Source organism: Platichthys flesus, chromosome 11 (genome assembly GCF_949316205.1).
Source record: "Platichthys flesus chromosome 11, fPlaFle2.1, whole genome shotgun sequence".
Lineage (NCBI taxonomy): Eukaryota > Metazoa > Chordata > Actinopteri > Pleuronectiformes > Pleuronectidae > Platichthys > Platichthys flesus.
Window position 1 is genome coordinate 17,803,792 of NC_084955.1, and position 12,369 is coordinate 17,816,160.

At 38.2% G+C, this 12,369-nt stretch overlaps 2 protein-coding genes across 4 annotated transcripts; both read right to left on the minus strand.

Moving 5' to 3' along the window:
* Positions 1-1,888: 1,888 nt before the first annotated feature.
* Positions 1,889-8,192, minus strand: LOC133965472 (early activation antigen CD69-like). Of its 2 annotated transcripts, XM_062400048.1 has the most exons (7): positions 7,871-8,185; positions 6,544-6,636; positions 4,259-4,363; positions 3,902-3,982; positions 3,453-3,604; positions 3,253-3,350; positions 1,889-2,302 (listed from the first exon to the last, which is right to left on the minus strand). In XM_062400048.1, the coding sequence occupies exons 1-7, from the start codon at positions 7,956-7,958 to the stop codon at positions 2,176-2,178; spliced, it is 744 nt and encodes a 247-aa protein (XP_062256032.1). In that variant the 5' UTR covers positions 7,959-8,185; the 3' UTR covers positions 1,889-2,175. The 2 variants fall into 2 exon arrangements, with proteins under 2 accessions (XP_062256032.1, XP_062256033.1); XM_062400049.1 differs by lacking the exon at positions 3,253-3,350 and having other exon boundaries at positions 3,409-3,604; positions 7,871-8,192.
* A 237-nt stretch (positions 8,193-8,429) lies between these two features.
* On the minus strand, positions 8,430-12,095 carry zgc:92606 (uncharacterized protein LOC100000242 homolog). Of its 2 annotated transcripts, none has more exons than XM_062400083.1 (5): positions 11,894-12,095; positions 10,393-10,482; positions 10,093-10,171; positions 9,521-9,639; positions 8,430-8,907 (listed from the first exon to the last, which is right to left on the minus strand). In XM_062400083.1, exons 2-5 carry the CDS (start codon positions 10,480-10,482, stop codon positions 8,842-8,844), a joined length of 354 nt encoding a protein of 117 aa, XP_062256067.1. In that variant the 5' UTR covers positions 11,894-12,095; the 3' UTR covers positions 8,430-8,841. The 2 variants fall into 2 exon arrangements, with proteins under 2 accessions (XP_062256067.1, XP_062256068.1); XM_062400084.1 differs by lacking the exon at positions 11,894-12,095 and adding an exon at positions 11,354-11,879.
* Between the last annotated feature and the right edge of the window lie 274 nt (positions 12,096-12,369).

Sequence of the window (12,369 nt, forward strand, 5' to 3'; positions counted from 1 at the left end):
ATTTTGTTAGAAAATGTCTCCAGTGAGCAAGAGTGATTACATTTATTAAAATTCTCCTGTGCATTGGATTCTATTTTTTAAATAATTTGAATGTATTTTTGTGTATTGTGTATCTTATTCCCTTCGGCTCATAATACAACAAATAAACAACTCAGAAGTTGACACTGGCAGGTCCATTCTCCATCCATTGTGTGTGGTCCCTTTAAGAATTAGGATTTGGGAGTGACGCGGATATGAAAACTAGTATATCTGTCTTTCCTTTACAAGCAGGAAAATTATTTCTCTCTAAACCCCCCTTTCTTTCAATCCTAGAAACGCCCCTGAGTAAAATGATAATTTGTTAAGTTCTGGCCGTGGCGTGGCGTGAAATTTTGATGGTTCGCCAAAAAAATTGGGATGTATTCTCCTCTGTGCATTGTTCCATATGCCTCAAACCTCATTCACACATTCACTGTCCCGCCCTGATCAGGATGTTTGATACTTTGAGGCACTTCTCTTGCTCAACATTATCACACAGGGAGACACAAGCGTGTCCACTGACCACAACCTAAGTGGCCTCAAATGCACTGCAGCCACACGTCATGTTGGGCTGTCAGCACAACTCTTTACTCTCTGAGAGCTGTAAGTCTTACACATGCATAACATACATAACAAAAAATTGGGGGGAAATATGTTAATTCTATCTTTGCTGTTAAAATTATATATAGATATTGGTAAAGATGATATAAAGATGGATGACACGTCTCAAGTTTCTCCCTGTATCCAAGAGTGAAGCCAAAATACCCAGGATACGAACGCTGCCATCTTGTGCAGAGTCTGCATTGTAGAGATCAAGGGGTGGAGCCTCAGTAGTGTGGTCTCTGCGATGCAGCTGTCAATCATGGTGTTTCACTCTGTTTTTATTGCATTAAATAACTCATTAAAACCAAACTTACTGTAAACAAATAAATAATGGAAACAGCTTTGGTTGTTTGTACAAATTAAACAAACAACATATAACTTAACTAATGAGCTTCAGGCATGCTGGTAGAAAGGGGAAGTTGTGCTGACTCACTTTATTTCTTACTCACAGCACAACATGACCTGAAGCTGCAGATTCGAAGTGGACTTAAAGTGGAGGCATTAGAGGCCACAGAGTTTCTGGTCAGAGGATAAATGTGTGTTTCTCTGTTAGAGAATAAAAAATGTTGCCAAGAGGTTGAACTTAAAATATTGTGGATAAACAATACGTACAAATAAAGAATTCTTAAAGCGGACAGCAGAGGGTTCTCATCTCCAAAAAGATCAGATATTTGTCAATAATAGTTTCCAGTGTAAAGGGGTTTATCTTGACACGTCTGTTACTCCTGCTTTACTCTGACTTCTTTGCAGGGTTGAGGACAGAAACGACTCCATGTTGCAGAAGATGCGTCGTTACATCCAAGCCTTCTCCAAAGAGGAGGAAAAGGAGGGATGGGACAAGATGGACACGATAAAGGGCTCGAGCTCAGGAACCCCAACGCTCAGGCCTAAAAAAGTAGGTAGCTTTGGCAACAGGAAGACACTGACTGGCTGGCAGATGATTCGCCACAGTGCTTTGGGTTTGGAGATGGAGCAGGAGGACCCGGAGGACCAGGACATTAAACACGTTTAGAGGGAGACTCTGTCTGAGCGTGGACTGGGTCGTCCCAGGCCTTCTATTATCTCACAGCTCTGTGGTGCTGATGAATTACACTGAATTAACTTGCGAGGAGAACAATCTCAGTTTCTCTATGTAGACAACAGTGCAATTATTCCTGCAGTATTATGCCATAGAAAAGAGTTGTGTTATTTTTATAGCAAGATAAAACATATGTAACAGTAAAACTGTATATAAGAAGCTCAAACAAAGTGAAATAGAGACTGAGAATTGTACTTGTTAGATGCATGATTATTTTATAGGAAAATAAAACCTTGTTGAAACAAAGTCCACATTCAGGTTCCAATGATACTACATGATGCTGCAAGAAGATGTAAGTTACAAATCCACAGGTGTTAAATACAAAACAGCTGTTGCGGAAGAAGCTTTGTCATTTTATTTGCCGGATTCTACTGATTGAAAAGTGGAAAGAGAAACGATGCGACGTGTTACAGAGGAGTCGATGCTTGCAGACAGAGAATGCGTTTGCTCATTTCTCTGATGAAAAGACGACGCTGTCAGTGCTGCTTCTCACAGATGAAGTAGGCTTTGCTGTTGCAGGACGCCCTCATCCAGTTCTTCAGGGGTGGGCCGTCACCTCTCAGGAGGCCACAATCCCCATTGGACAGATTATCTTCCCAATACCTGCAGTGAAAAAGAATATTCACATAACATCATATGAGAAGATCGTTGTTATTCATTTTTACATGATTTTAAGATGTTTTTCTGAAAAAACAAGATAATTAAGGCGTTAATTAAGAAAACCTGAGTTGATTTATGTTCTCAAATGACTGCAATACAATTTCTGGAAATATTTGTAATATAGAAATATTTGTATTAGACGTATTATTAGATGTAAGCGCATCGCATTCACCTGAAATTACGAGATAAGTTTCATAAACAACAAATGAATCGTGGTTATTCATTTTTAGTAAATTGGAGAGAGAACGAATCCTTAGTTGTTTTGTTTTTTTAATATATATTCACTCTGGCCACATTATTAGGTACACTCCAATACAACAGCCATGTCATAAAATAACGTTCAGTTTTGTTAATAGTGTGGCAATAATTTCAATTAAATTAAATACCTTAACTGCGAGTAATATACATTTTTTAAATACACCAGAAGTCACATTCAATTATGCTAAAGCTATCACACACTTACAAACAGTCATCGGGTGCAATTCTGGGTTCATTATCTTGCCCAAGGAAACCGACATGTGAAATGGGGGAGACGGGGATCGAACCGCTTACGTTGTGGTTAGTTGACGACCCTTTCCTACTTTCTCAGGCAGTACAGTACAACAACCCCTTTCACTATGACCTCAGCAATACAATTAGTGTAATTTACACATTTCAGACAATGTCAACAAACATTGCTGGGCTGTATAGGTGTGCCTAATAATATGTTTAACAAACTCTGTATGTTAAACATATTAGGAGCATTTTCACGATACAAACAATGCCATAATTTCTCTCTCATTTTCAAGCTTTATATATAATCTCCTACAATCTGATCCAAACTTTATGGGCCTGAAACTTGAGAAAGAAAAAAGAGAACGGAGCGAGACGGCTGAAGAGGGAAAAAGAGTCACCTGTCTCCCAGTGGATTGTTGTCGACCCATCTCCAATGATTTGCATCATGTTTCAGCCCGATCCAGAAAAAGCTTTTTGCCTTCCCAGTCAGAAAAGTCTACGGAGGAGTTAAACAGTTACACAAATACAATATTACATTATTAACAAATCATCACCAGGGAATGAAGCGAGCAGGACAATGAGTCGATTTCTGTTCCACCTGAACACTCTGGCTGGAGATGACGGCCAAATCTCCTTTTCCGGCGGTGCAGTTTTTCTTGCTCATGGACCAGGTCAGCCTGACGGTGGACAGGTAAAAACACGTGTTTTCAAACAGCAGCCATCCGTCACCACACTGGTGGCAGTCGAGCTCTGCAAGAAGAGACAGAGAACTTTCAGAGGACGTTGATAGAAAAAAAAAAAAAGTCTTTGCTCTTATTTGCGTTTCTTCCTCATATTTCCTGTATATATGTATATTTTTTAACAAACTGTTCTTACTCAGCTGAATCTAGTTATGAATTAAATGAAACTTTCCAGGTTCTCTAAAAAACTAAGCACATGAACAAGCTTCCTCTGCAATGAAAAAGCAGAACTATCTAAAAGCAGAAACACTCATCTTTTGGTTTTCAGTGATCTACATGTTTCTTTTCTTCCTGGCATTGCACTCACTCTGGGCCTGAATCTTAGGGAAGATGTTCCAGCATCTTCCATCATCCCCAGTCCCTGGGCAATCTTTGGATCCAGTTTGGGCTAGAAATCAGAGCAGAGTGGGAGGAGTTGTGAGGGGAAAGAATAAAGTCTTCAGGTTACAGCTATTCAATCAGCCACAGTTCGTATCCCTGTCTTGTCCATGAGACAAAACAAAAACATAGTAAAAGCAACAAGAACCTGTCAGATAAACTATTGTCCATATTCTTTTAACTCTAAACTGTAAGTTACAGCTGCAGTCCTAACAGAATCTAATTCTAGACGAAAGAGGTTTGTTTTGAAAAAAACTGACATGAGTTCAGATCCAAGGCTACTCACATTTCACACTGAGGACGATGACGGCCAGCATGAGGACCAGGGAGATCAGTGTGAAGAATAAACAGCCGGTACGGTACAGACGGGCATTTCCCTCGGTCTGTTTGCCTGAGTGAGAAGACATGAGTGATGTTAGAGGAGATATTTCAGTAACCACAACAATCAATAAATCAATTTTTATTTGTATAGCCCATATTCACAAATCACAGTTTGTCGCAAAAGATGTCAAGTGTAGAGAACGTCATCAAGATAAAGGTTTTAACAGCATTGATAAGGGTAAATATTTTGAAGGATAACTGAAGGTCAATTAATTGACAAAACACATCAGCAGCTGAGGCCTACCTCTCTCCCCCTCCAGTTCAACCGATAACTGGGATGACAAGTTTTTCTTGGTGTCATCTTTTTTTTCCCCTCCATAATTGCGGCAGAATTTAATACACTTAAAGAAAGTAGTCCAGGGATTTGTGAGGAGGCTTGTTTACTCCGTCCTGCTTCCTGTCCTTTGAACTGAAGACTGCCTGCAGCAGTGCAGTTTAACCACACACCCCTCCCCTCCTACATCTTGTAACCTCTGAATTAAACATGTGGAACAGTTCTCAAGTTGTCCTTCAACTCAACAGAACTTTGAATGAATCTCTCTGTGTTTGAGAATGACCTTGAGTGAGAGATAAAGAGGCACAGGCAGATAGTCTCCAAAACAACAGACTCCTTCTTCAGGTCATTTCAGATCAGCACTTGTTTCATATCAGAGATTAACGTGCAGGAAGTCAAACAAGGCCCTGCTCTAGACCCTTTGTCTGCTCTGTCCACACCTCAAACCACACAAATAAAAAAAGTTTTAATGTATTTATATCACACCAGGGCATCATTTTCAGTTCTTCATACACTGTCTGAAATACAATAACAACAGAACTTCTTATAATCATGGTTAGATTTCAGTTTTATTTCACCATTTCATCAGGACTCTTCCAACTGTCAACAATTCAATCTTAGTTGTGTATTATTATAAATACATTCTATACAATGTTGGAATATTTTTAGAATCTCTGAAATTATTTCCTATGAAACAATTTATCAAATACAACAGTGGATATTTTTTCAGTTCTTCATACACCATGTTTCTCTGTCTATGTTTTCATACAGCAGACAATAAGAACAGAATATCCATAAGAGCTATGATTAAAGTTACAGCTAATAAGTTGTATTACTGTAGTTTTGATTGTATTAGTATTTATGCTTAAATATGAATATTATATTGATGTCCAAAACAGTTTTTTAAATAATGATGTGAACCTGTCGGAGGCAACAAGCTCATCAAGTTTCAGCAAATACAGGATAAACCATGTCTGTACTAGGTAACAAATTAAGTTTAGCCATTTGTATTACTTTCACAAAGCTGCAATTACAGTATAATGTAAACATATATTATGATCTGTCACATTAATAAAAGCAGAAGTTAAAAATATAAACATTGCAGATGACTCTGCACTATTCAAGTGTCCCAGTGGTTCATGAAAGTGTGAAACTGAGGCGGCACGCCCAAAACCAGATCAGTTACATGGTGTTCAACCATCATCAATTATTTATGTGTATAATTTTTTTTTCATTAATTGTTAATTTACATCTGAGCGTCTCCACATGTGATGCGTCAGAAGGTTTCGCCTGTAAAGAGGCAGTTTTGACATTATTTGTAACTGTATAAACTCAGAACTAATACAGCAAACCAAATGTTTTAACAGAAAGAAATTATATATTTGTAGTTTTGTATTTGCATGTTTACATCTGGATAATAAATTGTGGTTATATAGTCAATAGTCACTGAGGAATAGATATTAAAGATAAACCGGCAATTATTCATATTCAGCATCTGTAATATCATTCAAATACATGTTTTACATAGGCAAGTTAGTTTTCAAAATTGTTGAATATACTACAAGACACATTACTAGGATATATTGTGCCTGCACTGCATGAATATAATAATGTATCTGTAAATATTTAGTACATTCAATAAGTCTGTATCCTAAGTGAGTCAAACAATACTAGACATTGTGTCTTCAGTTGACATGTTTCTCATTTCCTATAGATTGCAGCACTGAGACTAAAATGGTGGAACATGCACAATTAGCCACTTTTGTGGTCAAGTTATTGCAAAGCTCTTTTTTAAACTTCAAATTAAAATATAGGTTATAATGACGAAGTTGTTTTATATGACGGGTCTAAAAGGGTCAAAAATAAATAATAAATAAAATAAATAGACGACACCCACACGTTATATAATAGTGTACCTGCTTTGGCTGGAGAGCCACCGAACGAAGCTTCTGCGTAGATGTCCTCAGCTGGAGTTTGCAATGCAGCGTAATGGTCTGGTTGTGCTTCCTCTTAAAATAGTCAAAAATACACACAGAAATTTCAACATGACATGTCAGACAACTTGAGTTGCCTCTGAATGTTAGTTTCCATTTAGACTCAAATACAACTAAATCAATTGTGTATTAACATCAGTACATTCTAAGGAAGCGTATCGCATTCCCTTGAAAATGAAATAACAGAGCAGACTTTTTTAAAGATAATTGTGTTGTTATTTCAGAAAACAAGCTCAGATTTCTTTTGAAGGAAAATTATCGCTTTATTTCTGTAAAACAGGGTTGTTTCCAAGAATGAATGAGATCATTGTCATAAAATGTTTTATAAATCCTGCTCTGTTTTTCCGAATTAACCAAATAGTCTTCTGTATAATACCATCAAGAGGCTCTCACTTCCAAATGTCCCACCTGTTGACATTAATCCAGTTTTACTTTGGTTGGGGTTTGAGACATTTGGAGATACGCGTGTCATTAAGTGTCTTAACTCAGTTGACAACGTACTTGTAACCATACAGCACTGGTAGAGGATTGCTCGCCAGGGTTATTTAGAGCAGTCCAGCCCTAAGGTTATTAATGTGTGTCCTCAGTTTGTGGCCGCACCTTCACAGAGAGTGGAATTGTCTATTTGATCAGTTAACAATTTATAAAAATAAGATTCGGTTCCAAAAATTATCAACAATCTTAATTAGACTAATAAATCAAGTCGATCCAAACAATGTTCTCCGTAGCTATATGAAGTTTGTGTGTTGAACAATTTTTAAATAACAAAACAACTTAAAAACAACATATTGATGTTTATTTTTCATCAGGATAATGTACTTGATAAAAGTATTAAAATTGAAAAAATTAAATGAATAAAACAAAATCACGTGAGTTTTTTTTAATCTCGTTTTTTTTTTTTTCTTCTTTCAATTGAATGCAGTACGCTTCCGTATAAAACACACCAATGCATTATTGTAATTTCTAAATACACAATTTATCTTTGTCTGTGTTTTCATGGCTTACAGTGGTGAAAATGATTTATTAATTATTTAATGCCAAGTAGCTGTGCAGGTAAGTCTGGGATATTTTGTATACATGTGTCCTTATGTTATTTGTATGTTTTTACCATCAACTTGCCAATTTAAAAATAGCCTTCTCAGCTGAATCTGGCGCATTTACATTATAGACTTAACTGCACGTTAATATATTAGCTTTGTCTAATTTAAACAAATACACAATTTAATCTTATTAATACAGTTCTTGATACCTTCAGCTTTGACCTCCACCACCAGTTTACTTGTGCCTTCACCACCTTCGTCTCTCTTCTTCTCCAGGGGGATCTTCTCCAGCTCCATGGCTCTTCTCTTCTCTTCTCTTCCTCTAACTTTCGATTCGCCTAGACACACTCAGTGGCTCGTCAATTATATTATGTAACTTTTCAGTCAGGCAGACAAGAATGCTGATGAGTTGTCAAAATATCACGCCCTTTGGTTAGAAAAAAAATCTAATAAAAATAGCCACAGATGTTCCAAGAAGTACCTAGCGAGTGTGGTTGACGATAAAATAATCGGTGAAGACAGGACACTTCCCTAATGAGAATTTCTCGTGTCTTTGTCCTTCCTCTAAAACACGTGTTTGGTTGAAAACTGACTTTGCACTTGTTTGTACACTAGTTAGTTTGCTTACCCAGCATTTCAAGTATGATCATGTATAGTGTTTGAATCGTTCATTGCATTAAACACCCCAATCGTAATATTCTGTGCATCAAATTTAAGTTCAGATTTTTCAATGTAACATCTAAAACCACAAGATAAACAGAACAGGTATTTTTTTTTGTATTTTCCCCTTTATTTTTCACAAAAGTTCAACATTAATTTACAAAAGAAACAAAATACTATTTGCATTAAATACAGGTAACTGAGAAAGATAACGAGAGCTCTCAACATATTTATAATAACTTTTATATGCCTTTGTCTTTTCTTTTTTTTTTCAAACTTCTTTCTTCTTTCACCACATCAGCTGTCGACATAGCTTGAAGTTTAACAAAACACATGATGCTCCACCCCAAAATACTGATAAAGGAAAATGTCTTTCTTCCACCATGTACTGTAGTTACTGTTGATCTAAATATCATAGAGTTATAGTGATAGTGAAACAATACAAGTGGCCTTAAGTCCATTCCTCAGATGGTCACATCTTCTCTTTGGCTCTGTCTCTTTCTCAGTCTTTTGTCCTCCCTCAGGCACCGTACACGCTCTCATTACTGTAGGTCATGTAGAGAAACAGGTCCTCGTCATGGTGCTCCTGCAACAACAGAGCAGAGCATAAGGCATGATTTAACATTTAGAGCAGTTGATACTGCAGTTAAATTGGGTTTTTAAGCAGTCAACTAAAATATATGCCAGGTCATCATCATGACATTTATATTTGAAAAAGGAAGCGCCCTAAACCACCACATTGTTTACCGTACATGAACGCCCACCGCGCAAAAATAGTTATAATACAAATTGCAAATTATGTGTTAAAATGTTTTTTTTATCATTTAAGAAAAATATATTGCATTTAATAAAAAAAATACTCTGAATACATGTTGGCTTAATAACTTGATATCCTTCAACTTGTTCATCATACAATCAAACTGCTCTTTTTTGACCACAAACTGATGGTGTATAGCACTTTAAAATTGAAACCGATGGTCATGACTTATTTTGAAAAAAGTGAAGTAACACTTCTGACTAAACAGATCTTATCTGGCACACATTCTTGGTATGCTGCGTTCAGGGTAACAGGTGACAAGGTCACAATGGTGTAGATATAAATTCATGTTTCAGTTAAGGGCGGGACACTGATCTGCAAATGTCCGTATATGTTTGTACACCTGCCGGTAATGTGTCTGTTGGGAGGGCTCTTCAGTTACCTCATATACAGCAGAGAGAGGGGAGCTGGATGGGGGAAGGGAGTTGTTGACGAAGAAGAAGAGCGCTTCCTCTGGTCTCAAAGAGACACGCTGGCGGATGAGGAAGCACAACTGACCCACTAAAAAAGAAAGAGTGAAGAAAGAAACAAAGAAACAAAGAAACAAAGAAAGAAAGAAAGAAAGAAAGAAAGAAAGAGAGAGAGTCAGTGATACATTGCGGGAAGGAGGAGAAAAAAACCCACTTGTGTTATGTTTAAGCCCATATTTTCTATAAAAATGAATTTCCTGTTTCTACCGACACCATGTAGCAAGTCATGTGCTACTACCACCAGAAGGTGGCGGTAATGCACCTATAATATAATGTGTGTATGTGTACAATGTATGTGTGTCACTATTGGCGGATGTGTAAAACTGAGGATGGAGCTGTATGAATATTAACCAGGTGCTTTTTTTCTACTAAACTGGATATTCTGGCAGGTTGAGTTTTCTTGTGATGTGGAAATATGTGTAGCATGTGGCTGATAAATGTTAATTTAAAGGGTTTTTAAAGCTCTGCATGTTATGTAGTTCACCTGTTAGATCTGAGGGCACTAGGTATTTCTTCTTGTCCAGTTCAGGGGCCCGTGACCTCGAGGCCCGCTCCACAATGATCTGGTAAAAAGAATAACCCAAGAATAAAAAGTCATCATTAACAGAGTGACAACATATGTTCATGTGCAAAAAATATAAACAGTCAATAAATTCTAAATGAATAAAAAGAATTTACATCAAATAAAACTGATCAAACATAATGTTCTATCCCAGTTTAATTGATGGAAGGTTGCTAACATTAAATATATCCTAATACAAAATAAGGCAGTGGTTTCACTCACTGGGATCTTGTCAGGGTGTTTGGCCCGAACTCTCTCTCCCTCTGCTCTCCTCACCTCTAGGGGTACTGTGCGCTGATACTGACTAGCCATCTGGAAAAACAGGACAACACAAGAAAACATCAAGCTCCGCACAATAGAAACATTTACCAAGGAGACAAAGGAGAAAGAGGCGGACTTCCCCGATTACTGAATTCATTCAACAAGTGATACTGACAGAGTATCAGTTTGGGACTAATTGAGATGCAGATGCCATTTAATCAAGAGATTGAAATTACTTCACAAGAAGAGGCTGAGTGATATTAGATGATTTTGCATTATTGTAGCATTGAGTAGCCAGAATATGTCTGGTTTTATTGAGTAACTGTTGCAGGGTTACAAATCAAAATTAGTTATTTAAAGCACAAGTGGACATGCAGGATGTTGGCAACGATGCAATGAATAATCTACATCTTTTCCAAATATTGTTTCTTTTAAAATAGTTTAAAGGATTGTTTCAGTGTGTAAGATTGAGTGACATTCCAGTCACATACTGCAACAAAGCAAATACCCCCTTTACAAAGTCTATTGGAGAATCTTCGGTGGACTTTAAGATAGAGAAAAACAAAAACGCCCCGTTCTTAAGCCAGTGTTTGGTTAGTCTATTCCTGACTACTGTAGAAACATGGCAGCTCAACATGGCAGACTGTGGGAGGATCCACTCACGATGTTGACATGAAAGGCTCCTCCTAAAGCAATAGAGATTACATAATCCTACACACTGTGATCTACTCACAGACGTTTAATCTATTCACAGACAAATAGATTAAAGTGAAAAGTGTATTAACGTCAAATCAACAAAAGAATAAAGAGCGGAAGCAGTCCTAAAATTGGATTAACCCCAAATCAGGCATTTCAATCTGTTTATCTTCGCAAATAATTTCTCTGAAAAATGTATATTGTAAATATATAGAGATGTATTTACATGAACATCATTATATGTAAAACACCATTATGTCCATTCCATGCTGCCAAACACGTGATCCTCATGGCTCAGTTACAGATCCTCTCCTATCAGAAGAGGTCCAGAATCACCCTGTTCAACAGCGGGACACTGTTTACTACTCGCTCTGATGGGAGTAAACAACATCTAACAATGAAGCAAACGACACAACAACAACAGAAACATCCACACAATATCCCTTCAGGATCAGTCTCTGGCGGCGGAGACCGTGTTTAAATCGGGCTGCTGTGGTCACGATGACACGGGGTTGTTATGATTGGGATCGTCGTCATGTGAGGCCACGTCACCGTTTAAATGCAGCAGTCCTGAGGTCAGCTAACCTGCTTTAAAATCGGTGAATTATGTGAAATCAAACACAACAAATACACAAGCACGTGCACCTGCATCATCCACGCACACGGAACACAATACACATCGCTGGTTGCGAGAAATAGATACGAAATCGGCTAAAAGACGCTAGTGCTAACGGCTGATGCTAACAAGACGTAACTGCCCACATACCTTTAAACCAAAGCTAAGAAATTAATTCCGCCTAAAACAGGACAAACGCAGACGTAGACCACCGATCCCTCGAGCTGTTGACTGTCTGAAAAACCCAAATCCTGGACGAGCCAAGTTAAAGTTCAGACATAACGAGGAGATTCTCTGCTCGTTTCAAAGATGTCGTCTGCTCCACTTGTTCTGCTCAACGACAACAACAACAAACACAGCGAAGCCCGCCCATCACATCCCTGGACCAATCCGCTGCGAGTGCGGAGATTGACAGCGGGGTCTGGCGATTCGGGAGGAGCTACGTCTCCACTTGCGGCGCGTTCATTGGCTGAGCCTTACCCTCCTTGCGACCTCTTTCAACCAATGGCTGTTGTCGAAAACTGGACCAGGCCACCGCAGGATGACGCCCCCCCTCCCCAGCCGCGCCTCATCCAGGCTACGTGCTCGGCGCGCACTCGTGTGTGTGTGTACAGTTCACGTTGTTC